Source organism: Moschus berezovskii, chromosome 20 (genome assembly GCF_049115385.1).
Source record: "Moschus berezovskii isolate FMDL1 chromosome 20, NW_MosBer_1.0, whole genome shotgun sequence".
In the NCBI taxonomy this organism is placed as follows: Eukaryota; Metazoa; Chordata; class Mammalia; order Artiodactyla; family Moschidae; genus Moschus; species Moschus berezovskii.
In genome coordinates, this window is record NC_142479.1 from 37,025,926 (window position 1) to 37,053,161 (window position 27,236).

General features: G+C 56.5%; 2 protein-coding genes and 1 pseudogene across 2 annotated transcripts; 1 reads left to right on the forward strand and 2 right to left on the reverse strand.

Annotated features, from left to right (window-relative positions):
- Positions 1-17: 17 nt before the first annotated feature.
- MYBBP1A (MYB binding protein 1a) lies at positions 18-15,230 on the reverse strand. The gene is made up of 26 exons (XM_055404054.2): positions 14,985-15,230; positions 14,709-14,807; positions 13,926-14,009; positions 13,759-13,833; positions 13,551-13,658; positions 12,422-12,597; positions 12,086-12,253; positions 11,855-11,972; positions 10,501-10,796; positions 10,158-10,268; positions 9,497-9,622; positions 9,125-9,292; positions 8,936-9,035; positions 6,891-6,987; positions 6,575-6,726; positions 6,150-6,236; positions 5,913-6,071; positions 5,627-5,803; positions 5,387-5,547; positions 4,241-4,493; positions 3,888-4,013; positions 3,745-3,813; positions 3,153-3,266; positions 2,850-2,951; positions 1,586-1,734; positions 18-1,423 (listed from the first exon to the last, which is right to left on the reverse strand). Exons 1-26 carry the CDS (start codon positions 15,189-15,191, stop codon positions 844-846), a joined length of 4,062 nt encoding a protein of 1,353 aa, XP_055260029.2. The 5' UTR covers positions 15,192-15,230; the 3' UTR covers positions 18-843.
- A 1,188-nt stretch (positions 15,231-16,418) lies between these two features.
- Positions 16,419-19,453, reverse strand: GGT6 (gamma-glutamyltransferase 6). The gene is made up of 4 exons (XM_055404094.2): positions 19,165-19,453; positions 18,368-18,570; positions 18,167-18,280; positions 16,419-17,864 (listed from the first exon to the last, which is right to left on the reverse strand). Exons 1-4 carry the CDS (start codon positions 19,296-19,298, stop codon positions 16,843-16,845), a joined length of 1,473 nt encoding a protein of 490 aa, XP_055260069.2. The 5' UTR covers positions 19,299-19,453; the 3' UTR covers positions 16,419-16,842.
- A 4,128-nt stretch (positions 19,454-23,581) lies between these two features.
- On the forward strand, positions 23,582-24,311 carry LOC129541829 (tropomyosin alpha-4 chain pseudogene; annotated as a pseudogene).
- Positions 24,312-27,236: the final 2,925 nt, after the last annotated feature.

Genomic DNA, 27,236 nt, shown 5'->3' on the forward strand with positions numbered 1-27,236 from the left:
CAGTTACTGGTCGGCATGGCTTCAGGGGTGGGTAAGCTGGTGAAGCACCCACTCCCCACCAAGCTCTGGGGTACCCTGGGAGGGAGGCTTAGCCAGGGGGTGGGATTCCCCTGAAGACCAGCCTGGCCTCCACTCCCACCCCAACCTCAGCCCGGGGCCCCAGCAATGTTTTCTTGTTGTACAAGAACCAGGTCCAAGTGCTGCTTCCTCTTCCTTCCGGAAGCCAAACTGCTCCTTTATTTTTTAGAGCTGCTGATTGTGAATCTCAGAGTCTTAAGAGAGAAGCCAAATATATTCCTCTTGTAAATGAAGAAATAAAGCTATTTAAGTCATGCCCTGCTGGCTCCCACAGTAAAGCAGCCTGGGAGGGTGGGGGTGGGGTGGGGTGGGGGGCACAAGGTGTGGTCACACTTGTACTCAACCTACACAGACACCAGAACCTTGGACCTGGCCTACAGCATCTGGGAGCCAAGGTCCCAAGGGTGTTCTGTGCTTGAGAGCAGCAGCAGGGCCCAGCTTAGGGCTGGGGTCTCTCAGGCCATGCCTGCTGCAGCACACCCACTACCCCTAGCATGGAAGGTAGAACCTTAGACAGTAGCTGGTTTATTAAAATCATGGTGAAAAAAAGTCTCTAGGGTGGTGAAGTGGGTAAAGAATCCACCTGCAATGCAGGAGCCTCGGGTTCAATCCCTGGGTCGGGAAGATCCCCTGGAGAAGGGAATGACTGCAACCCGCTCCAGTAATCTAGCCTGTAAAATCCCATGGATTAGCAGCAGCCTGGCGGGCTACAGTCCATGGGGTTGCAAGGAGTCAGGACTGAGCACGACAGGATGGAGGGGGCACTCAGAGCTTCTTCGCCTTCCTCAGCTGCACCTTCTTCTTGGCCCCGCTCTGGAGGAGGCTGGGGCTCCTGCTGGCCAAGGACAACCTGGCCTTTTTCCGAGGCAGCGCGGACTGTGGCGACTTGCCTGAAACTCCCTTCTGGGGCAGCTTCTTCTGACGCTTTTTGGCAGCTGGCTCCTCGGGGGATTGACAAGGCAGGGGAGTGGCTTCGTTCACCTGGGACAGCTTCTGGCTTTTCTTCTGTGCCTTTGGGGTCTTGGCAGGGGTGCTGGGGCTCACGGCAGGGGGCTCTGGGGTTGGACTCTTGGCAGCAGGTGTCCCATTCAACTGGGACTGGGCTGGGGACTTGGTCTTCTTTATCTTCTTCTTCTTCTTCTTCTTCTTGCTGGCGCTAGGGGGCTGGTCCCCACTGGCGGCTTCAGGCTTGGACGCTGCCTCCTCCTGCATGGTGGCCTCAGGCTTACGTTTCTTGCGCTTCTTGGTCTCTGGCAAGAAGCCCTTTTTCTTCCGCTTCATGCTAATGGGGCTCTGCTGTGTGGTCTGAGGGGCCTCCTTGGTATCCTTCTCGGACTTAGGGCGCCTGGGGGGAAGTGAGCAGAGTAAGGAAACTTGTGGTGAGGGCAGGGGTGACCTGCGCCTCTGTCGTCCTCAAGCTGCCTGAAGCTCCCACAGTGGGGTGAGAGGACATCAGAACGCACGCAACATGAGGGTCTTTCCAGCGACCGCCCTCCCTGAAACATACTGGACTCCGAGGAACTTCATGGCCTGCCAGTAGAGGTCATGGAGGCGGCTGGACCCGGCCGAGTGCTCCCCCTGCTGTAGCTGCTGCTGCAGCCTCGGCTGCTGGCTCTGCAGCACGCCCAGGACGGCCGTCAGGTCCATGGTCAGCTTCTGCAGAGAGGCGGGCAAGACTGTGGCTGCAGTGGGGACCAGAGGCACGGCCTCTCCCCAGCTCCGGGTCCCCATTCCTCCCACCCTCACCCAGCTACTGCCTGTGAGCCCACCCCTTTGTGGCCCCGCAGCCAGCCCTTCAGCCTGTGCCTCCCTAGCCTCTCTCACCCTGGGGAGAAAAAAAGGGCCCCAGGTGCCAAGTCTGTTCTCTCTTCCCACCCAAAGCCCACCCACCTCAGAGGGTACCATGCAGTGACCTTTGGGTTGCCAAAGGCCTTTTTCCCATCTCTCCTTCCCTGTCATGTACTGAGTGGGGTGTTTTTGAAAGCCACTGGCTTCCAGAACGGCCCCTCTCCTGGCTTTTTGCTATCACTCTGGGTGTGGCTTCTTGGGATCTGCCTGCCACTCAGCACCTGTCCCCAAAGCACCTTCCTGGAAGCTAGAGCACTGGGGCTTTGATCAGTGTCTATGCCAAGGACCCCCACACCTTTCCCTCTGGTCAGACTAGGGGAACCAGGGACTTGCCCACAGCTACCCCGTGGTCCCCCTGCTCCGTCTCTGCAAGGCTGGGAGCCGAGTTCCCACCTAACAGCGCGTCCTCCCGTGCTCGCCAGCCCTCCCAGCCCCTTCTCAGCTTTCTCGCTGGAGCATGGCAACAGCACACCAGCTCACCTGACCCTGGCCAAGCACACGTTATAGCACTGCTGCTGCTGCTAAGTCACTTCAGTCGTGTCCAACTGTGTGACCCCACCGACGGCAGCCCACCAGGCTCCCTGTCCCTGGGATTCTCCAGACAAGAACACTGGAGTGGGTTGCCATTTCCTTCTCCAATGCATGAAAGTGAAGTCGCTCAGTTGGGTCCGACTCTTTGCAACCCCATAGACTGCAGCCTATCAGGTTTCTCCATCCATGGGATTTTCCAGGCAAGAGTACTGGAGTGGGGTGCCACTGCCTTCTCCGCGTTATAGCACTAGCCCACCTCAAATAAATAAAGCCTGGTTTCCTCACCCTGGCATCCAGACCCTTCCCCAGATGGCTTCCCACCTGCCCCCCAGCCTCTGCTCAGACTGTGTGCTCTGCCCGCCTGGCAACCTCCTGCTGTGCCCAGTGCTCACCTCGTGATGGAAATTCCTGAACAGAGTGTTGAGCAGCTCCAAGGCCGCCAGCTCCTTCTGGTGCCCCGACTTGGTCTCAGCCTCCCCCAGGGTCCGCAGGGTCTGGGGGAGAAGGCAGCTAGGCTGAGCCACTCCGGAGAGCTGCTCGAAGCTCTTCTCCCACGTGAGAGATTAGGGTCCCCAGGGAAGAAACATCTGGTGGAACTCCAAACCCACCCTGAGGCACAGGGTCCAGCAACCCTCGCCCCTGGGTTCCCGAGGACCACAGCTGGCAGGTTGGGGAGGAAAGCCCAGGGCTGTTACCTCAGTGACCTTCTCCAGGGTCTGGCCCAGCAGCTGCTTCCACTCTGGGTCCTTAAAGCACACGCGCAGCTCCCGTGTGGGTAGGGTCTTCTGGAGTAGCAGGCAGGCCTGGACCTGGGGTGGGGGCAATGTGGTCACCAGGAGCCTTGGCACGCTGGGTGACCCCCGCAAGCTCCAGAAGCCTGAAGAGGGGGTGCTGGCGGGGCTGCCTGCTGTGCCCAGCACAGCCCGCCTGGGCTGTCATCACCGAAGCTCTGGGCTCAGCTGTCAGCTGGACACGGTTCCTGGCCCCCTACTAACTCAGGACATCTTTCTCCAGCCCCTCTTCCTACCCTGAACCCCAGGCACACCCGTCAGGCCAGGGCGTGATCTCTGAGCCAGAGGACTCAGGCCATGTGGGAAGTGTCCTCCATCTCCACTTACTCTGGGCCTACAGAGGTGGGATTGGGGGGGGCTGGCCAGATTGGAGGGGCAGGCTCACCCCACCCTGTCCCCCAAGGCAGCATTCCTGAGTCTCTCAAACAGCCAACAAAGATGTAAGTCAAGCGGGTAATTAACACGAACCTGGGGCTGGGATCTGGGAAGGCCTTACCTGATGTCGGGGCCGCGTATGGCTTGTCACGTGCTCGACCACGATGGGGAGCAGGTTCTTACAGAGCATCTGTGGAGGAAATGGTGGGCAGTGAGGATGGGGCCCAGCAGGGGCCCGAGGGGGTGGCCTCGCCCGATACTCACCGGGTGCCGGCAGAAGAGGCTGAGGAACATGGGGACCGTGAGGGGGCTGTTGCGCTTGGTCAGGAAGGAGCTCAGCGCTGACGAGTAGATCGGGGTCACAAGGCTCAAGTCCAGGCAGCTGGCAGCCTGTGCCAAGGGAAAGAGCTGGTGTGATGCCAGGGAACAGGGGTCGGGCACGGGAGCCCAGCCTGGGATGCCTTCAGAAAGTTGAAGGCTGGGTCCCAGGGAAGGTGCAGCCTCACCTCCCAGTCTGTGAAATGGGTAGACTGACTGCCCCACCGCCTCCGGGGATGTGCTCCCATTTAGCAGCGCTAGACTTTCAGGCCGAGCCTCCCCGGGCCAGGTCTGCTCACCTCCGGGCCCTGGGGCTGGGAGCTGGTGTCTTTGCTGGCTTTCTCTTTCTTCTGGGCCTTGCGGGTGGACTTGTCGATGGTGCTGCCCCTCAGGACACGGAGCAGGTAGAGGGAGGCGTTGAAGTGGTAGAGGGCGACGGAGGAGTCAGCCTGCTGGCCGGCCTGCTGCACCAGCTGCTCCAGCCGGGTGTACAGAGTCTCCACACGGTCGCCCGCCGTGCGGCAGTAATGCCGGGAGCGGCACAGGTGATGCCTGGGGGTGGGGGGGGGCCCAGAGCTGGTCACAACGTCCCCCCACCCCAGCAGACCTAAGCCCCACTTCACAGGTGGGAGACAGACCCCTAAAGACAGGGGTCTGACTGAGGCTGCAGGGGGAGGCCCGGGGCCACACACAGATCTACCGAGGAAAAGCCAGAGGGAAACTGGCTCCCTGGGTGACCCCCCAACACCTGGATGTGGTCCTCAGCCCCACGAGCACCTGTCTCTCAGGGGACAGTGGCTTCCAGGCCCTTGGTAAAGCAAAACCAGGGTCTGTGTGCTCAGGACACTGTGTGTGTGGGCAGAGAACGAGCTGAGAAAGTACGGCCTGGGCCAGTGAGGCGCGGGCACGCCCCATCTCAAGTGTCTGTTAGGCCTTGGTCTCCACCCTGCCCTCGCCCGCCCTCCCCAGGAAGCAGGGCTCTACCTGCTGTCTACGTGTGCGGTGCTGGGCCCCCTGCTCCAGCAGCGCCCGCCCTGCCGCACCGCACTTCTGCTCTTGCTGCAAAGGCCTCTGTGGCCCCTCAACACTGAGGTTGGCCGGGCCACAAGCTGCTTATGTTCTGACTGTGTCAGACACGCCTTCCTGTTCTGCCTGTGGCCTCTGGGCAGATGAGCGAGCTCCACGGCTCCCAGCACTGCTGGCACCTCTCCCAGGGAGCCTTCCTTGGTCCCTCAAGACTGGGTTAGGTGTCCCGTCTCCTGTCCACAGCCCTGGCCTGTCACAACTGGGCGCCAAGTCTGCTTTCCCAACTAGAGCGACCCTGAGAGCATCGATGGGACAGGGGGCCCTGTGCTCAGCACTACAGGAACAGATGGGTGAAGGCTCCTGAGTGATGAGGGCCGCTGGCTCCCACCCCTTCCCTCTGCCCGCCCGCCTGCGCTCACGTGAAGATGCGGGCCGTCTTGTGCAGCAGGTCCTGCTCCTGCTTGGCGCTGCTCCTGCTGCGCATGCTCCGCCGGATGACGAGCAGCAGAGGCTCGAGCAGCTCCAGGACCAGGGGGTTCTCGGGCTGCTTGGTCACCAGCACCTCGATCAGGTCTAGGACCTGCAGTGGGAAGGGTGAGCTCAGCCAGGCGAGGGGGCGTGGCACGCGAGGGGGCGGGGCGAGCGGGGGCGGGGCTCACTCGGATCTGGAAATCCCGCCGCAGCGCCTTCTCCTTCTGCAGCTTGTTCTTCTCGTCCTTCCGGGCCTGGATGCGCAGCTTCTGCTCAGCAAAGAGGCTGGCCAGGCTCTTGTCCAGGGCCATCATGGCCTCGTCCCCCAGCTCCTCCTCGTCATCGTCCTCACTGTCTGCTCCGCCCTGGGGGGTGGGAGTGTGGGGTGGGGGGACAGAGGCCTGTTGAGCAGCCCCTCCCCGTGCAGGAGAAGGTGCAGAGGGACAGGGGGCCCCGCGCGCGGCCACCACTCACCAGCGCCTTCCCGGCCCGCAGCACCGCCATCAGCTGCTCCCGGAAGCCCTGGTCCACGTCCCCGTCTCGGTCCTCCTCGTCGCTGTCCTCCTCGCCGCTCTCCTCCTCGCTCTCTGAGCCTTTGTTGCCCTTGCTGTCCTCGCCGTCCGAGCTCTTGTCCTGTGGGTTGGCCGTGTGTCACGCCTCGCCTTGGCCCATTGGGTGTCCGCCCACCCCTTGCCCTTTGCTGACAAGTACCTCTGCTTCCCCCAGCGGCTGCTCCTCGGAGTCGTCCGTCACCACTACGTTGTCGTCCTCGTCCTGGCTCTCCTCCGGGTTCAGCACCTGCAGGGAGTCCCAGGTGGCCGTCACATCTGCTGTCCTTGACCCTTCACCACCCCCTCAGGCCCCAGGACCTTCTCAACTGCCTTCCCTCCCACTCCCATCCAGTCTTGGCCAAAGGTCCCCATTTCAGGGAGGAAGATGGAGCCTGGGAGAGAAAGCCATTCCCTCCAGGGTCCTTGACAGACCTGACCCCGAGTCAGGGATGCATAGCAGGAGACTCTGACGGAGGCCCCCACCCTCAACCATACAGGTCACAGCAAGGACGCAGCAGCCCTGGTGCAGCCCTGGGCTTGGAGAGCCCCATCCTGGGACCCACATCTCCAGAGGCCCCCACTTACATCCAGGATGAGCTGCAGGGCACGTAGGGTCAGATGGGAGCAGACGTGGCCGAACACGCTGCGGGCCACCTGGCGCATCAGGTGGCTGGGCTGGGCCAAGAGGGATAGCAGGATCTCCACCAGCACCTCCACCCACGGTGGCTCCTGGGGGCCTGCAAGCAGGGCAGGGGTGAGTCTGGGCAGGGTGCCTGTGACCCATTCTGTTTGCCCATCACCCCCCACCAGGGACGACGACCTTGGAGCAGGTCTGAGAGCCCCACGCTGGGTCCTACCGTCTGCCCATCACTCGCCCCCTTCCCCAGGGACAACAACCCACTGGTGGCCTTGGAACGGGTCCGGCGGGTCTTCTCCCCCAGGCTCTTCTTGATGCAGGTCTGGATGTCGCCCAGGAGGTCACAGCTTTCTGCGGGGGACTGTGTGGGACAGGACGGAAATCAGGGGCCAGGCCCCATGCCCAGCCTTTGCTCAGCTGGGAGAGGGAGTGACCAAGGGGGAGGAGCTGGTATCAAGGCCCAAAAGACTCCAGACTGTCCTGGCCAGTCCCCCTCATAATCTAGAGCAGAAGACCACAGCCAGACCCCACGGGCAGCCCAAGAGCTGACGACCTAACATCCAGACACACAGTCTGTGAGCCTCACAGAAGATGAAGCCCAACCTCCCCACCAGTGCCCAGGCTGGATCAGGGTCACAGGGCACCAGCAGGTCCCAGACTCCTGATCTGCAGTTCTAGATTTCTCCTCCACACCTGGCTCAACATCGTTACAAAAAGAACTGTAAATGACCGATTTCAACAAATTTAATTTAAACCAACTTAAGTCTATCTTGGGCTTCCCTTGTGGCTCAGCTGGTAAAGAATCCGCCTGCAGTGCGGGAGACCTGGGTTCAATCCCTGGGTTAGAAAGATCCCCTGGAGAAGGGAAAGGCTACCCCCTCTGGTATTCTAGCCTGGAGAATTCCATGGACTGTATAGTCCATGGGGTCACAAAGAGTCGAACACAACTGAGCAACTTTCAGTCACTTCAAGTCTATTTTGCTGAAGGATAAGACCAGACTCCAGATACCAGCCAGTGAGTTGAAAATAACCTCTGTGACTGCTGGTACCAAAAAGGCACTTTCACTCCAAAACGTCACAGGGCAGCTTCAATGTTTGGGGTTGGGGTGGTAGAAGGAAGGCCAGAACAGGGGCTCAAAGCCTTGGGCATCTTTGCCTCTAGTGTCCTGGCTGTAGCTGGGTAGCTTTCAACCACATCAAGCTCAGAGGTCCAGGGTCTGGGCAGCCCCTATTGGATGTCCAGTGCCAAGGACTGGAAGGGGCATGATGACTAACTGTTCCCCACAACTGCTTGTCCACGAGCTGGGCTGAGTGCCCAAGGCCTGGAATCAAAAACCTCAGCCGAGAGGCCAGAAGGGAGTCCTGTCTCCTGAGACTTCTGAAGACCTGAAGCAACCTACAAGAGCCTTGTACAACTTGAGAGGAAAACCTCTAGAGACCTGGGTTCACAGCCAGAGGAAACCACAAGGGTCAAAAGAGCTGTCAGCACTAAGCTCCACACACGTGGTCAAAATTTCTTTGTGAAAAGAATAGAAAAGGAGACAGAGTGGGTTTTAGAGGACCAGTTATGAGAAGAGGTACCCACAACGTGAGAAATATAGACTCCAAATGTGCAAGAGTTAAAAACATCGCAGCTCCACTTCGAACTGACCACCAACAGACAGAAGACGCATCCCCATCGGTCGACGGGTCTGCCCAGAGCCAGGCCCTGCCCTCCTTGACATCCACCACCCCTGGCCAGTAAGGTAGTTTGGGGAGGTCCTATGAGGTAGCGGAGTCAGAGCCCCATGTTTGAATCCCAGCTAAAAGCTGTGTGGCCTGGGGTAAGTTACTTGACCTCTGTGAGTCTATTATCCCACCTGTCAGAAACGTGCCTGCCTCCAAACTGTGGGTAATACCAACAAGGGACACTGCTTGGAAAGCTCAGGATAGAGCATGTGTGTCAGCTGCTCAGTTGTGACTGACTTTGCAACCCCATGGACTATAGCCTGCCAAACTCCTCTGTCCATGAAATTCTCCAGGCAAGAATACTGGAGTGGGTGGGCATTTTCTTCTCCAGGGGATCTTCCCGACCCAGGGATTGAACCTGGGTCTCCCGTACTGAAGGCAGATTCTTTATTGTCTGAGCCATCAGGGAAGCCCAGAGTGGAGCTGGTGTCCAGTAAGTGGATGGAGAGGTTTTCCCCTTGGGCTGTACTTCCAACCAGGAGCAGTCAGCCTAGGGAATCTGTCATCTTCAGCTCTGTGGAGCTATTCCTGGCCCCCGCAGACCCTAAGTCTGTAGCCCCCTCCACTCCAGGCCACCGTACCTTGAAGAGGTGGATGCCCACCAGGAGCAGCAGGTGCTGGAAGGCAGTGGCCTTGGCCTCTGAAGAGAGGGTGTCCAGTTCCTTCAGAGTCTTCAGCATCCTGGGCGAGATGGGCATGCTCTCAGGCCACCGCAACCAGCGTCAGACCCCAGGGGATCCCACCCACGGGTGGCAACCACGCCCTCTCACCGGTCCCAGGCTTGACGCTGCTGCGTGGTGAAGGCTGTCAGTGGAGCCACGTTGCGGCCGTGGTTCAGCAGCACATCTGCAAACTGCACCAGGTGGTAGGTCCAGGGCCGCCCGTCGGCTGTCTGCTCCGGTGCCAGCCTGAACTGCGTGCTGAGGGTCTGCAGCAGACTGGTGGTGGTAGGGTGGGCGGGGGCAGTCAGGGTGACGGGCTGGGCTGGTAAACATGGCCACCCCACTCCATCCCCACGCTTTGAGCCACTGGAACTCACTGGGCCTCAGATGAAGAGCCGGAGAGAGTGGCGCCCCCCGCTGCGGCCACCTCCCCGCCCACTCACCCACCCTCAGGCCTCTCCCGGGCTGCCTGGTGCCCACCTGAAGAAGGCACTGCACACCACCTCCCGGGTCCGGCCATCCAAGGGGAAGGCGAAGTGCTGCTCGGACTCGGGGATCTGCGACGTGGGCTTCTTCGTCTCAAAGAACGAGTGGAAAAAACAAAACCTGGGGAGGGTGGAAGGATGCCCGTGTTCCCTTGGTCAGTGCCACCATCCTGACCAGCCCACTCTCGGGTGGCCTCACCAAGGGCCTGGTGCCAGGAGGCGATGATGACAGAGGGGACGTTTCTTAGGCCTGGACCCCCAGCAGAACAGAGCCCAACCTGAACCGGGAGAGGACCAGCATCCCTCCCTTGGAACCAAAGATGCAAAGCTGCGTGGCCTCAGCCAGGTCACCGCTGCTCCTGCCCCTCTCAGGGCCGCCGTGAGGGTGAGTAGCAGCGGGGGTGTCGTCATTAAGGGCCCCCCCGACACCGTCGATGCACAAAGACAATGGGGGGAATGTTGAGCCAGCCTGAACCTTGGAGCTTCCCTCCACATACCCAGACTCCCTGGGGAACTTCCCCCAATCTCCTCCTGCCCAAGGGGCAAGGATGACTTGACCCTCAGGCTTTTGGCTCTGGGAGGGACCCCAAGCAGGTTAGACGAGAGGCCGCCGCACCCATGGAAAGTCAGGGTTCAGGCACATCTTGGGACCATACCGGGCCACCTCCTCGATCAGCGCCTCCTCCTTCTCCACATGCAGGTTGTCCACGATGCTGACCAGGCGAAGGATGATCCACTTCCGCAGCCGGAACACAGCTCGCTCGGGCCTGTGAGCAGGAGACAAGTCCCAGAAACCGCTCAGAGGTGGTGAAATGGGTGTCTCCCATCCTTGAGACGGGAAAACCAACCAAGGCTCCCCAGTGCCCTGACCCCCAGCACAGGGCCACGTGTGAGGAAACTGAGGCCTTTAAGAGCAAAGGTGTGGCTCCTCCCTGGCCCAAGGAACCAAGGGATTTGGGAGGGAGGGTCCAGGCCTTTGGGCCCCACAGGCCCACTCACCCGTGGAACGAAGCGTCTTGGGTTTTCTTCTGGTTGTTGGTGCTGAAGTCCACCAAGGAGTCCAGGTCAGGCTGGAGGAACATGTCCCGCAGCCAGGCCACGTAGCCCTTGAGGGCGGTGGGACTCAGGAACTGCACGACCCTCCAGAAGGTAGGCACCACAGGGAGGCCCTGGTTGGTGATGGACGTGAAGGCCACTACCAGGGCCAACTGCCGCTCGGGGTCGTCCTGGCAGCCTTCCAGGAAGGCCCCCACATACTCGTTCATCTCCGGGGCAAACTTGAACTGCTTCGGGAGCTGCGAGAGTTGGGCACAGCGCTGGGGTCACCAGCCAGGAGCGGTCCAACACAGCCCCAGCCTCTTCCACAACAGGTTACCTGGGGCCTAGGAAGTCCCCTCCCTTGTACCCAGCTGGGTCGCCCAGGCGCCCCCACGTTTAGTCTTTGGGACAGCTTTTGTCCTGGCTCCTCTAATTGCTTTGCAGATGAAGAAAAATGAAGTGTAAGAAAGCCTGGAAGCAACTTCTGAGGGTCACAGGACTAAAAGCGGTGCAGCTGGGACTTGGCCCCAGTCCGTCTGGTCCCCCAGCCCGTGGAGCTCTTAACCCCTGCTCTGTACTCTGAGCCTGTCCTTCATTCGGAAGAGGGGGATGGCAGCTCTCCAAAGCTGGTGGTAAAGATGGAATGAGCCAGAAGCAAGCCCAGCAGCACTTCCTGCACGCCAGGCTCTACTTTAAGCGCCTGTGGTTATTAGCTTGATTATCCTCACAACGACTCTAAGGAAGGTCCTGCTCCTTGGCTGATGGATAAGCAGGGGCAGGCACAGAGAAGGGAAGCAACTTTTGGAAGGTCACACAGCTAGCTGCGGCGGAGTCAGGACGGGAACCCAGCAGTCTGGTTCCAGGTTCCCTGCTCTTAACCACTGCTCGATTCCCCTGTCGAGCACTTAGCTTAGCGTGCGGCATGTGGACGGTACTCCCAACAGCATCGGTGGGTGGTATTACTGTAACGCCAGCTGGGGTTGGAGGGCGGTCTGGACAGATCGCTGGCTGTACAAACCTGGGCTGAGCGGCCTGGGGGTAGAAGGGCTGACCCTGCCACTCTCGGTTCATAGGGGAAGATGGAGGGGTGGGGGTCGGCCCTCAGGCAGCTCACTCTACCCAGAGGTGGGGGACACCCAGGTCCCCAGCCCCTCCTCCCAGGGGCTGCTGTGTTTGCCCATCCCAGGCAGGACCACTGACACCAACAACCACCCTCTTTTCCGGAAGCTGGCTGATCCCTTCCCTCCTATGGGCAGGAATCAGCCCAGTCGCCTGGCCCTTTCTGGCAGGGTTGGGCCACGGGGGTGGCGCTCACCTTAGCGATGACCATGTGCTCCCCGTAATGTCGGATCAGGTCCCCTTGCATCACCAGCTGCAGCTGCTCCTTGGACAGCAGAGGCAGGGCTGCGCCCAGCAGGCGGAAGCACAGGTAGCTGAGGGGGCGCATGACAGAGCCTGGTCAGAGCCCTCGGCCCCTTGACCCACCCCTGCTTACCAAACAGGGGAGAGGGGATGGGATGCAGGGAGAGGTCAAGCACCCACGCACCTGGCCGGCCAGAACTGCTTCTTCAGGAGCCCCTGCTCCACAACTTCCTTCCAGAACCATGGGAACTTGTCCTCCTGGAGCGCCAGGCGGAGCAGGTCCAGAGCCACAGTGGGCAGCTTGCGCTCCTTCTTCACGGAGTTGGCCACTGTCTTTAGCACAGTCACCAGCCTGCAGAGCGGGGTGTGGGGGTGAAGAAGACTCAGGGGGCATTCCCCAGCAGACAAGGGCCAGGTGCCTGGGGCCATATGGACCCCCCACCCTGGGTCATGGTGCAAACCTGTGGATGGAGAGGCAGCCCCCGGGACCAGAGAGCCCGCCCGCCCACCTCCCTCACACCTGGGGATGTTCTCGTCTGAGAACAGGTTGACCGGTCCCATCATCTTCTCCAGCTTCTTGGGCACCTTCTGCTGGGCCAAGAGGAAGAGCTCCAGGTGCTCAGGGGAGCCGAGCACTGAATTCAAGTCAGGCTTGAGGACCTTTGGCAGGATCTCCTGCAGCATGGTCTCCGGGACCTGGCATGGGGAGACAGGTTGGGGGTGGGCAGGGCGCCCTCATGGCATCCTTTGTCTTTCCTGCTGTGAGGTGAGCTCTTTGGGCCCCGTTCTACCTCCCAGGCTCCCCCAAGGCCCCTGGCACAGCAACAGCCTGAGAAGGGACAGTCATAATCTACCTTGTCAGGCAACAGAATCAGAGGGGACTTCTTAAAAAGCTCAAATTCCCAAGTCCTTGGAAACTGGGTTTAAATAAGCACCCCACTGATGCTAACTAGCCCAGGACCACCCTTTTAATTATTCCTCTTTTGGGTTTTGCAGGACTAGCCTTTTTTTTTTTAACACGGAGTCCCCAGTGAAGAGCTGGGATTTGAATTCAGGTCCTTCCAGCTCTGTGGCCAGGGCTATGCAGAAAGCCTTGGCCTGGGTTGTGCCAGTTCCTGGCTCTTTCACAATAGCAAGGATTCTAGGTACTAGCCCACCTCTACTTCCCAAGTAGGGCAGTGGGGACCCCTGAGGGGCCAGCTCTGCCCAAAACAACAATGGCAAACATGTTTAACCCACTGGGCACATGTCAGGCACTGTTCTACAAATGCATGGTCCAATATGAAAGCCACTGGTCACATGTGGACACTGAGCATGTAAAATGCGTTAATCTGAACAGAGATATGCCGGTGAGTATAAAATACACTGGATTTTGGAGACTTACCAGGATAAAGAATGTAAAAAACCTCCATTGATTTTTTGATACTGACTGCACGTGAAAATACATTAGATGTTAGACTAAACCATGTTATTAAACCACATCCCTTTTCCTTTTTACTTTTTAAGGGAACTTACTACAAAACATCATGTTCCACACTTATGCTTCCGTGGGACGGTACTGCATTTCCATGCATTAACCTGGCTTCTCCATGCTCTTCTATAACAGATGGCGTTAGTTACCCAAGGCTCCACAGCTGGTGAGCCCATACCTGAGAGAGGATGTCCACCAGGGCCTTCTGGGGCTGTTCCTGCAGGTGGTTGTAATGCTGGCCCAGGGCCTGCAGCAGCTTCACTGACTTCATCAGTGCTTCTGAGTCCTGGTGGTCCCGGAGGCAGAGAGGGTATGAGTGCGGTGTGCCACTCTCCCCCACCACTCCAGGCCAGTTCACATACCCCCAGAACCCTCAAAGCTCTTACCTTCACTAGCCTGCCCGACTGAAAGAGGGCTAGCACCCCAAACAGGTTTCCAAAGAGGGCAGGTCTCATCATCCCCTAGAAAAGGATTCCAGGCACCCGTGAGAAGAACCCAAGCATTTCCCACCCTGGGGGACTGCTGATATCCCTCCCGGGCTACTAACTCTCACCTTCTTAACCTTCTGCAGGTCATGTTTCTCCTGTATCTGCTGCAGGATGCTGCCCAAGGGGATGTCTTCGAAAGACTGTAACAGCTGCCAGGAGGAAGAGAGGGGTTCAGGGGGAGTGGCCCTGCCACATCCCGACAGATGTCAATCTCTTTCTACTTCTCCCTTCAACTTCTGCCCTTGGGAGCAGGCCTTGGGCCCCTGCTCCCACCCCAAGGATGCCTCTGAAGCTGCCTACCCGCCTCTGAGCAGTGCTGATGATGGAACACAGCTGTGAATGGAGCTGAACCCTGTCTCCCTGTCCCATGTGTAGCTGGGGTGCTTTGGACACTAGATTGTGATTCCCAAACACGCTGTCCACACAGCCAGCTCTGAGCTCCCCCTAGACTGGTCTTCAAGGACTGGGTCTCTAGAGACCTTCCATTTATCCAAGCTCCTTAGATATGGCTTATAATTGCTGCGTGCCCCTTGGGAGACGAGGGTCCTGAACCCTGCAGAGGTAAGAGAACTCACCCCAGAGCTTTCCACCCCCAGTACATGTACCTTAGAGGCTGGTCAACCCAGGTACCCAAAAGCAGCCTCAACCTCCCTCTCTCCACCTGCCTGGGCTTCTCTGCACAATTTTCTCCGCATCCACGTGGGCACACCTCCCATCTGCTCGCCTGAGATGCTACCCCTACTTCTCAGCTCTCACTTTCCTTGCAGCTGGGACATCTGCTCTGCCCACTCACTCTCCCACCGTTCTGACCAGCACAGGTGGACCCCTTCTAGGGGCCACCACCTCACCTGTGCCAGGGCCAAACTGTAGCAGGGCCGGGCTGCTTCTCGTCCGCCCCCGAGCCCAGTGATTAGGCGCTTCAGGGCGTACTTCATCTCGGAAGATCCCTGAGGAACCAAGCACATCCCCAGGTGGACCAGTAAGAAGGGTCGTCTGGCACCCGCCCATGTCCGCTCCTCGGCGCGCGTTCACCTGGGGCGTCCAGGTTCGCGACCACGTGGCCCCAAGCCCGCCGCTACGTGCCGGGATCTCCGCTGCTCCTGCCCCAGGCCCCGCCACCATACCTTCGGCTTTCCGCGCAGATACTCCAGCAGCTTCTCTGTGGCCTCAAGCCGCGTCTCCTGCTGCGGCTTCGCAATGTCCCAGAAGAAGTCCAAAAACTCGCGGCTGTGCTTGAGGAGGCCATGACGGTCGGCAGGCCGGGCGCCGCTCTTCTGGGCCTCTCCCGGAGCCACAGGCTCGGTGACTTCCATACTCACCGGCTCCGCCATGCTCGTCGAACACGTGGGCTCGGAAGGCGGCCTCTTCCAGGTCAGGCCAGGGCGCATGCGCAATGCGTTGGGCCTGCTGGGGGCGGAGCTGGCCGGGACGGGGGCGGGGCGGACGGGGAGGTGCGGCTCTTCCGCTCTCACGGAGCTCGGGAGTTGCGAGTTCATTCTGACTGTGATAGGAAATCACCGGAGGGTTTTACGCAGGCGCAAGCCTTGGTCGTATTTAACTCCCCTCGACACCCCTCGCCTTGTGGGATTTTATTTCCCAGACCAGGGATGGGTCAGGCATGGAACCTCGGCCCTCCGCAGTGAGAGAGCCGAGTCCTAACCACTGTACCTCTAGTGAAGTGAAGTGTTAGCGACCCCATGGACTGTAGCCCGCCAGGCTCCTCTGTCCACGGGATTATCCAGGCAAGAATACTGGAGTGGGTTGCCACTTCTCCAGGGGATCTTCCCGACCCGGGGACTGAACATCGCGGGCAGATTCTTTACCGACTGAACCATCAGGGAAGCCCCAGGGAATTCCCCTATTTACACATTTAATAGATTATTCTGCTGCTGTGTGGAGGATGAATTGAAGGACAGCAGAGGTAGAAACAGGAATATCAGCTGGATTGAACCAAGTGCTGAGGAAATTCCAGCTAATCTGGAACAGGTGGGAGGTGACAGAAGCGAGAGGGATGCTAGGCTTGGGGCTAACATAAGTAGGTAGACTGTGGTACCATTTGGGCTGGGGGAAGAATTCTTTGTTGTGGGGGGCAGCGACAGGGAGGTGGCGGGATTGAGTTCTAGTAAGTCAGAGATACATTCATTTTACAATGTGGGGCAGGAGTGCTTGCTAATGGCCACCCGTTTCTTGGTTTGAGAACTGACCTATGGAGGATTGTAGTTCAGAGAGAACCCAGCCTTCTTGGGGGTGGGGAGGTGAGGGCCAACCCGGCCTTGAAAGCATACATCCAGCTCCAGCCTGCTTTGTTCCCCCTTGGGACACCTCCTACTCACCATCTCAAACCCCTTCCTTGCTCTATCAGTTTCGGAAAGTGAGAACTGGTTTACCTTGTATGTGTGTTGCCCCAGGAGGCAGGGGAGTAGAGCGGGGAGGAGCAGAAAGACACTAGCCTGACTCTGCCTCCCTGGGTGGCAGTCTCCTGTGTTCCCTGTGGTCGGAGCCCAGATGCCTCAAAGGCTGATGTGAAATTAACCAAGAAGCGAGAGTGGCACATGGCATCCAGGAGATTTGATCTTTATTCTGTTTCCAGCCTGGTTGAGGGAGATCAGTGGCATGTGGCCTGGAGGGGAGCACGAAGGTTCCAGCATGTCCCCAGGATATGCCTGCTCTGCGCAGGGGCCCAGGGCCTCGGCAGGGGTATGCCTTTCTTCCACCCGTCCTTCCCAGAGCTGGATCTGAACTCAAGGCTGTCCCCAGGTTCCTGGTGTTCATTCTTCATTATCCTCAGGTTCTTTAGCTAAATAAAGAGCTGGAACTCAAGTCCAGACCACAGATCAGGCCGGAAGTGAGCCAGCGGTGGGCACATAATGGACACACACTCTTTATGCACACCATGGCTGCTGGGCTCTCTGCCCCTGCCTCCAGGGGGCAGACCCCTGAGACCCCCTACTCCTGTCCACCCTTGCCAGACAGTGCCCCGCCTTAAAACCCCTGGAAGTGGCAGCAGCCACTGGGGACACTGGATACATGGGCGTGCTCTGTGTGGGCTGCCACCTGGAGCAGGGTCCCCTGGCCACAAGCTCTGGGGCTCTCTGTTGGTCCTTGCTGGTCTGGGGTTTGGGGCCTGGCCAGATGGCTGAGCAGAGCATGAGTCATGACTCTGGCAGCTGCAGGGGTCCCTGAAGCCACCAGCCCCAACACATCGACCTCTGTGTCATCTGAGATGCCACGAAAGATGAGGGGACAGGCCCAGGCGCCAGCTGCAGACTCAGCCACCAGGTTGCTGAGTAGAACCCCGGTGCTTGGGGACAGGTGTCCAGAGCCGAAGGAGCTGTTGAGCGAGGAGGTGAGAAGGAGGACGGAGCCGCTGCTGTCCACGGTGGCCAGGACACTGCTCCCGGGGGCTGCAGCAGCTTGTGGGAATGCTGGGCAGGGCGCAGGGCTGGGCCCTGTGGACTGTAGAGATGCTTCCAGAAGCTCCAGCAGTTCTGGGCCAGCTGAGGGGCTAGGGGTGGTGAACAGGATGCCCTGGGGCACAGGTAGCTGCAGGGCTGGCTCCAAGGTGGGCCTGGGCCCGACGGAGGGGCCCTCCAACCCCAGGTCTTCAGCCAGCAGACGCAGCAGGGCATCCCCGGAGAGGTCAGGGGTGGGGGCCAGTGAGGCCTTGTGGAGCACAGCTGCCAGCTTGGTGTTGGCGACTCGGGTCCCGGGGCCCAGGGGTGTCCCGTTAGCATGGCAAAGTAGTGGACAGAGGCCCTGGGTGTCCTGGGCTGCCAGGGCGCTGGCCAGGGCTGTGTCCACCACAAAGCCCTTCTGAGCCAGTGAGATGGGGCCCACCAGCAGGTGTGGCCAGGGCAGGCGGCCGAAGTGAGTGTGCAGCATGCGCAGGGCGGGCAGAGCCGCGGGCAGCCCCAGGCCGGGGGCCAGGGTCTGGACTGGGCCTGATGTCAGGGCCGTGGAGTTGCCTGAGGAGCTATTGTGGAAGAGGCCCCAGTACGTGGCACCTGGGAGGAGACAAAGGGGTCACACAGGGGTCAGGGGCACTCGGTGGTCCCAGGTGAAGGGTCAATGACAGCCCGGGGTTAGTGGTTACTGACCAGGCCTGGAGATGGCTGTCAGTAACCAGGCCTGGGGTCAAGATCACACTGATCGGGGATCAAGGGTCACAGCCTAGGGGTGGGGTTACTGCCCAAGTCCTAGGTCCTGCTCACCAGCCAGCCTTGAGGTCAGGGCTGCTGACTGCCCGAGTTCCAGGTCACTGCTGAAGCCCAGGGTTGGGGTCACTGTCGGATTGTGGGTTACTGACCTAGCCCTGTGGCGTGAGGATGGACCACTGCCAGACACAAGGCTGCTCCAACTCCAGCATCCACGATGTTGCCCCCGGCAACAAACAGCTCTCGACCCAGGCGGGAGCACTCAGCTGCAATGAGAGACGGGACTGTCTTGAGGTGGGGAGCTGGGACCAGTGACCACCCGCTTCTTGCCCTGAGCTACTCCTAGCACTGACCTGCTGGGCTGATGATGGCGCCATGGTGGTACACGCCAGGCCTGTGGGAGTGCCCGCTGGCTGGAGGGGCCCCAGCGCCTAAGGCTCCTGGAGAGGCGCCTCTGCTGCAGAGTTGCCGCACGGCCAGGGAGAAGCCGACGGCTAGCAACAGCAGGGCGGCCACCAGTTGGGCCCAGGCCCCAGGGAGACGGCCAGCCTTGTTCCTGCAGAGGGTGATGTCCTGAGCCAGGGCCAGGCAGGAGGAAACCCACGAACCCCCGGAGAACCCAGGGACTAATTCCCAAAAGGTTTGATCTTGTTTGCAGGAGGAGGAGAAGTTTGCCAAGGAGAAAGGGCCTCCTGGCAGAAGACACAGCCTTGTGAATGGAAACATGGAGAGGGGAAGGAGCTTGGGGAAGGTCCCTGGAGAAGAAGGGGTTGGACAGGTAGGGTCCAGCCAGTCCGGAGGGATGCCTGAGCGGGGCTTGGCAGGCTTCAGGAGTCGGGCCCGGCCAGGTGTAGCCAGAACTAACCTGCCCAGCAGGTGCCTCCTGCACCAGGGGGTGGGGGCTGGGAGCCTTTGGCAGAACAGCCAGCAGGGCTGACTTAGTACAAATGTCCCTTCAGTCGCACAGACCTTGGATTGACTGGCACTGGCCAGGCCTGGAGCTGAAGCTGGGGGGTCCCCACCTTCAACCAGAAGGTTCCTAGGGCTGGTGAAGCAGAGAGTCGTCTAGCCCTCCTTAGAGGCTCCAGAGGGAGGGACTCGCCAGCCTCAGGCCTGAGTCACTGGGTGCCCAGACCCCTCCCTAACTCACCCAGAGGAGTCCTGGGGCCCGGAAGCATCTGGAATGAGCTGCTCCAAAATCTCCTCCTCTTCCTCCTCGGACTCCAAGCTCGGCTCCCAGACCCGCAGCTTCTGGTATAGCACAGGCCCTGCTTCGGGTTCCATGGTCCCACGGTGCCTGCCCTCCTGCCTGTCGGTCTTCCAGGCTGAGTCTCAGGAGGCCCTGCCCGGGCTGGTGGGTGGGAGGTGGAGGAACCCTGGGGAAGGGTGGTGTGGAATCTAGAACAGGTCTGGGCAGGGCACGGGGCCAGGGAGGCTGTGTGTGAGCCCGCCCCATTAAGGCACAGGGCCCGAGGGGCTCTTGTGGCAGGGGACCTGGTTTAGGGGATGCAGGGGAGGAGGAGCCTGGTCCTGGGGCCACAGCCACAGGCCCTGAGACCCAGGACATCCTTGGGCCCCTCCCTTTAGGAGGGAAGAAAGTGAGAGTCACTCAGTCATGTCCGACTCTCTGTGACATGGACTATACAGTCCATGGAATTCTCCAGGCCAGAATACTGGACTGAGTAGCTGTTCCCTTCTCCAGGGGATCTTCTCGACCCAGGGATTGAACAGAGGTCTCCCACATTTCAGGCAGATTCTTTACCTGCTGAGCCACTGGGGAAGCCCCCCTTTAGGGGGTGCAGCCTCTAAATCTCTCCTGTTTAGGTTCTAATCTAGGGACAGGGGAGAGAGGGGACGGCAGTACATTGACTTGGATCAGGGCTCAGCATGTGACTAGCTTCCGGTATTGGGGGGTTTCTGGTCTCTGACTGGGGTACACTTTCAGCCTGAGGCCACTCCAGGGATCTGAGCTTCCCTATTCCGGGACGCAACTTGGGTGGTGAAGGTATCAATACCTCCCTGGGCATGTCATGAACACCTTGTCCAGCAGGTGGCGCCATAGACCTCTTGGGGAGCCCCAGCCTGGAAACCAGGTGTTCCCAGACTCCTTCACTCTGGGGTTCACCTCAAGGAGCTGTTTTCTGTCAAAGTTATGTAACTCCAAAGAGTGCTGCAGTCTCATTCCTTTTCCAGTCATCTCTCTCCTAACCACGCTCTACTATGAGGGCCTCAAACCCCAAACCATCTGCCATACACTCTCAGCAGACTACCTGTCCTCCTCCTTCACATAACAAATCAAAGCTGACACAGAGACCCCCCATATCAACCCCCTACTACAAACCCACCTTCACACGGCTCCAGTCGAAAAGCCGTTCTCTGCCTCTGGTTCTGGCCCCGAGTCCTGCCACTTCCTGCCTCTTGGTTCCCCAGGGAGCTCACTCTCTCACTGACCCCTTTTCTCCTGCAGTTTCACATCTTCTCTACGGGTTCCTTCTCAACATTTAAACAGGGTCCAGTCTCCAGAAATTCCCTTTGCTAGGTATGTGCCCAACAGTCACGTACTAGAATATTCATAAGTGCACGCATTGGAACAGTCCCGTATTTGAAAGTTCACACATCCATTACCAGGAAAGTGAGTGGTGTGGTCACATAGGGGAGTACTCTGCAGTGGTGAGAAGGTGGGCTCTACAATTGTATGCGATCATATAGGTGGATCTTACAGGCACACAAGGACTGGAAGAAGCCAAAGCAGAAAGAGCACATCACACTTGTTTCTGGTGTGGTAGTTTAAAGACCCTTGGTTGGGGGGTGGAGGTTGCCTGTACACCTTGTCTTTTGGGCTTCCTTGGTGGCTCAGCTGGTAAAAAACCCGCCTGCAATGCAGGAGACCTGGGTTTGATCCCTGGACTGTATAGTTCATGGGATCACAAAGAGTTGGACACGACTAAGCAATTTTCACGTGTAAATTACAAAAACAGGTGAAACCAGCCTCTGCCGTTACCAGTCAGCAGGAGGCGGCAGAGGGGCGTCTGGCATGCTTGGTGATATTCTGTTTCTCCGTCTGAGGTTGGTTACCGGGGTTCCTGATGGTGAAAGTGCATCTAGCTGTACATGTGACATGTGCACTTTTCTGGAGGTATATTTCATTTCAATAAAAAGCTTTGAGAAAGCTTGAGTATTTTCTACATTAGAATCACAGCCACAGAAATCATCTTTTCATCTCATTTGACTCTCCAGCCACTCCTCTTTCTCTCAGACTCTTCACAAGCAGGTGGAGTGGTTCTCTAACTGCTGTGTTGGGAGTTAGCGCTTCCCAGGTGGTGCTACAGGTGAAAAACCTGCCTGCCAATGCAGGAGATGTAAGAGACGAGAGTTCGATCCCTGGGTTGGGAAGATCCCCTGGAGGAGAGCATTGCTACCCACTCCAGGATTCTTGCCTGGAGAATCCCATGGACAGAGGAGCCTGGTTGGCTACAGTCCATGGAGTCGCAAAGAGTCGGACGTGACTGAAGAGACTAAGCACGCACACACAGGGGTTTGTTAAATCCTGATTGCCAGGCTCCATTCCCAGAAGTTCTGATTTTGTAGGTCTGAGGTAGGGACCAGAAATTTGCCTTCTGAACTCCCAGGTGATGCTGCCGCCGCCAGTCCTGAAATGAGCACCAATCTACAAAAAATACACACCTGTTGTCACCACTCCCTATCTACCCACCACCACCCCCCTGCCACCCACTACAAGCTGGTTTCCACCCCCAACTTGCCAGAGAAACCTTCAGTTTCTAGGTTTTGTGATTTCTTGGACCAATAACCCATCAACCAGCTGGAGATACCAGCACAGGGTGGCTAACTTTTTCTGTTGCCAAGGGTTGAGTGAGGGGGACACGATTACCATCTAAGCTCATTTTATAAATAATTTCACTTCCTGTTAATACAATGCGGGAAGGTTGTAAGGTCAGAATGAAAGTCAGTCCTTTCTTCCTAAGGAAAGCCAGCTGGGATCCCTGTGTATCTACTGCCCCGTCCTCAGCCTGGCCTCTGGGCTCCTGGCACTGGCTCCCTTCACCCAGCCGACATTCTTTGGTGTCTGTCCAGCCAATCTTCCTCTGTCCTTAGAACTATGCCCCGGCAAACTCTTTGGGACCAAGGCCGCCACTAACTGGTTCCGGGGGACCTTTCCTGGGTGGTCTTTATCACTCCCACAGCTCTGGGCCTGGACAGCACTGCCCACACCCCAAGAGATGCTTATTAGCTAAGCTTCAAGTAGATGCCAGACAGGCTCTGGGGATGAATGGTGGTCAGGCCAACAGGCAAATGGTGCCAATCATTTCATTGGGAGTTGGGAGTGGAACTAGCTTCTGGAAACTAGGGTTTGGTTCAGTTTCTGCCACTGACTTGCTATGTGACTGCAGGCAAGTCGTTTAACCTCTGGGTGTTTTGACTCTACTTCTGTAAATAGGATCCTCTGTGGGTCTGTCCTCCCAGGATTGTTGTGAGGATTCGACAAGGAAGTACATTTAAAGCATTTAGGCCAGTGCCTGGTACCCAGTAGACTTCAGTTCCTAGGACTTCTCTGGTGGTCCAGTGGTTAAGACTTCGCCGCCCAATGCAGGGGACATAGGTTCAATCCTTGGTTGGGGAACTAAGATCCCACATGTGGTGCAGCGAGGCCAGAAAATTAAAACAAAACAGAAACATGAGTCCCTTCCTCTTAGTTCTATGGGCCTCTGTTGAGCTATAGTCCACCAATCTGCAAGGCTCATAATTGCCCAGCCACGAGACCAAAGAAAGAACCCAGAGATGGCAACAGAAATGTCAGTGATTTACTAGGTGGGGAATCTTACAAGTCCGAAGCAAAGTCCTGGAGCTGCACCCCACCGTGGACACCAGACGGGAGGCAGAACATGGCAATAGTCTTCACTACTCAAGGAAGAAGGTGGCTACCATTTATAGGGGGAACTGACGTCAGGTTGGCTCATCAGTTAACCAGGGAAATCAGTGGCTGGGGCAGGGGGCAAGAACATTATGATTAAGAGGACTGCAGTCATGTGAGTAGATGTAGGTGAGGCAGAGACCAGACAAGCAGAGGATGTATGGGAGCAAGAGAAGAGTCTTCTTGAGTGGCCTGACCATTGAGGCCACCATCAATCTATAATGCTAAAATGATATGGATAAGCTTTACCTCTTCAACTACACACGCACACACTCACACATATTCCGGATGCCTCTAAGTGTGAAGTGTAGTACTATAGAGTCACTCATGCCCTCATCATTTATTTAAAAAAATTTTTAAATTATAGATGACTTACAATATTACATCAATTTCAGGTGTACCACACAGTGAGACTCAATATTTTTAGTCATACTCCATTTAAAGTTATTGCAATTACTATGTTGATGACTTCATTCTCTTATCCTAAGAGTTCCCAACTTCAACCTTACGGTTCTATCCATTAGAATCACTTGTAAGTTGAAAAATAATACCCAGGCAGGCCAATTAAATAAATCAAAATCTTTAGGGTGGAGATTCATCAGTTTTTAAAAGCTTCCCAGTGGGGCGGGGAGAGACAGGGGCGGCCCCGGCGCAGGCAAAGGCTCGGGGGCCGGGGCGCGGCTGCTGCAGCTCTTGCCAGAGCCGAGCCGAACCGAGCGCCCGCCGCTGCCCGCCGCCCGCTGCGTGCGCCTCCGCGTCATGGCTGGCCTCAACTCCCTGGAGGCGGTGAAACGCAAGATCCAGGCCCTGCAGCAGCAAGCGGATGAGGCGGAGGACCGCGCGCAGGGCCTGCAGCGCGAGCTGGACGGCGAGTGGCGCGAGAAAGCCGAAGGAGATATGGCAGCTCTCAATCGACGCATCCAGCTCGTGGAGGAGGAGTTGGACAGGGCTCAGGAACGAAAGAGGCCAAGCACATCGCTGAGGAGGCCGACCGCAAATACGAGGAGGTAGCTCATATAAGTTGGTCATCCTGGAGAGTCAGCTAGAGAGGGCAGAGGAGGGTGCCGAGGTGTCCGAACTAAAATGTGGTGACCTGAAGAATTCAAGAATGTCACTAACAACCTGAAGTCACTAGAGGCTGCATCTGGAAAGTATTCTGAAAAGGAGGACAAATATGAAGAAGAAATTAAACTTCTGTCCGACAAACTTAAAGAGGCTGAGACCCGTGCCGAATTTGCAGAGAGACAGTTGCGAAACTGGGAAAGACAATTGATGAGCTGGAAGAAAAACTTGCCCAGGCCAAAGAAGAGACCGCGGGCTTACATCAGACACCGGATCAGACACTAAATGAACTAAACTGTATATAACCAAAACAGAAGAGTCTTGTTCCCACAGAAAAGTCCAGAGCGCCTGTCTTTCTCTTCTCTTGTAAGAAGTTTCTTTTGTTATTGCCTCTTCGCTTTGCTGGAAATGTCAAGCAAATTATGAATACTTGACCAAATATTTTGTATCAGTTAATCTGTTCCTTCCATTTTTTTCAAAATGACACCAGTTTTTTCCGCTCTATTTTTATACTTAAATTGCATATATTCCTAAGGTAGGCAGGGTATTTCATAATGAGCATACATACTCTCTTTTGAGACTGAGGGCATTTGGTTCCTGGGAGAATAGACAACCCTACACTTTCAAAACACAGATTCTGATGTCACGGGTCAGTTTAAAACGTTGGAGAATGTCCACCCTTGGTCACATGGTAGGAGGCCAGGGATCGTCACATTAAAATGGGTGGGGATTTTCCATCCAGACCAAAAAGGGGGGATGGGGTTACTGTGGGAAGTCATAAACCACGGAGAAGTTAACCTGATCATCCCAGCTTTTTTCTGTACTCCACCATGCAGAACGGAACAGACATCCTCTGAGAAGTCAGCATGAGAATGCTTAGAAAAGAGTCATGATAATTACCCAAATGTGTTTTGGATAGATCCTTGATATGCTCTTCTATATGTTTCTTTCACTCTAAAGTTCTCTGAGGAGCTGATGTCTTAATCCAATAATGACCCATGCTTATCTGCTCTGACATGAGGCCATATCAGAGGAATGAATGTTGGAGAATTCAGTCCTATTCAGAGAATCAGTCTTTTTCAAAACCATCAGTAATTGAGCAAGACTGTTCTTCTGTGAACAAATATTAGGCAGAATGGCCCTCTCAGAGAGCAAAGTAAAAACTAAAAAATTGGCGTAACTTCATCTTTATACTCGAGGGAATGGCAAATTGGAGATTTATCTAGAATTTTAATTCCTTTTTTAGGACCAAGTTAATAAAAGACCAAGAAACTCCTGATTAAACTGGATATGGAGTATTTTGTACATAGGGCTGCACAAAATGTGTTACATTTTGTTATATTTCTGCTTTCTCAGTTAGCATCTCAGAGCTGAAACATTCCACATTCCCCAGCAGTGTGCGGGCCAACTCAAGTTTACAATTCTGACTAAAAAAATCACCCTGCTTCTAGCTTATCTGAATCCTCTGCCCCTCACTCCTATTTATTAAGCGCCACACTACCCAGGAGATACACTAGAAAATTGTGCAATTGAATAAAACCCACACTTTTCATTTCAATTCTTGCAACTGTATCATATGTAATAGTATCACTTTTTCTATATTTTGGTCAAATAAATTTTTACATAAACTCCAAAAAAAAAATCTTCCCAGGTGTTTTCAATAGATTTCCAGGTGTTTTCAATGTACAGCCAAGGTTGTGAACCTCTGTCTGATCCAGCCTGCTAGTTCAGGGATTTCGCAACTAGAAAAATTTCCAGTGATTAAAAAAATATATATAGCAATGTGCTAATCCCTCCCCGTCCCCAGTCCCACATCAATGGAGTCAGCATCTCTGGAAGTGAGCTCAGTCATCAGGATGGTTTTTCAAGCTCCCCAGGTGGGCTTCCCTGGTGGTCCAGTGGCTGAGTGTCCACCCTGCAATGAAGGGGACTGCAGTTCCCTTCCTGGTTTGGGAAGATCCCACATGCCATGGAGCAACTAGGCCTGCGTGTCAAAACCACTGAAGCCTGCATGCTCTCCGGCCTGCGAGCCACAACTACTGAAACCCTGATGCCTGTGCGCCTAGAGGCCATGCTCCGCAACGAAAGAAGGTGCCTCAATGAGAAGCCTGAGCACTGCAACCAGAGAGTAGCCCCAGCTGGCTGAAACTAGAGAAAGCCTGCATGCAGCAACAAAGACTCCGTGCAGACAAAATCTAATTAAACAAATGAAAATGTTAAAAAGCTCCCTAGTAGAGTGTAATGGGTGGTCAGATTTGAGAATTGCTTCTTCTACTAATAGGTGCATTTATCAGGTGTTCACTGGGTGCCTCTGCTGCTGAGAGAGGGCAGTGAGGAGCCTGGAAATAGCCAAAGGTGGGTTGTCCTCCAGCACTCCTGACTGCTCCTACAAAAGGGGCAAGGAAGGATATGGGCCCAACAGCCAGCTTTTTCCAGCCCCCTCTAGCTGACTTTCCTGCTCACCATCTCTGGCTCAGACCTGCCGTGAGTGTGCATACTCATGCATGCATGACCTTATAATTGCACCCTGGGACATACTGAGATTCGACTCTAATTATAAACTTGGAGGCAATGAAGTGTGGTAGGGGTGAAAGAATTGGCTTTTCCTTGCAAAATGATTCTGATGTAATCAGAATATTGATATATAAAAAATTACAAAAATCAGCCCAAGTGATTCCAGTTGCAGATAGCACCAAAAAGGGTTCTTGAGCAAGTCAGGAACAGCCTCAATAGATAATGTGCATGTGCTCAGTCACATCCGACTCTGCAGCCCCATGGACTGTAGCCGCCAGGCTGCTCTGTCCATGGGATCCTCCAGGCAAGAATACTGGAGTGGGTTGTCATTTCCTCCTCCAGGGGATCTTCCTGACCCAGGGATCAAACCTGCGTGTCCTGTGTGTCCTGCATTGTCAGGTGGATTCTTTACCACTGGGCCACCCAGAGGAGGCAATATTAGAATGGGTGAGCCTAGCCCACTTGTGTGCCCCTTTCCAGAGAGGAAAAGTGCGTCTTAGAGCCAGAAATAGAATTGGGGAACTTCAGCTCCAGTAAGGAGTCATTACGTGGTCAATGTCTTTTCTGAATATTTCTAATCAGAAAGCCTGAGTCAGGAAGCACCTCTGTTGTCCCCTTCCTGGCAGCATCTAGTTCTGTAATTAAACTGCTTTAATCTCTGTAAAAAGTGTTCCAGTTGCCTGTGGGTGCCAGTCTTCTCCTTCTGCTGAGAGCCT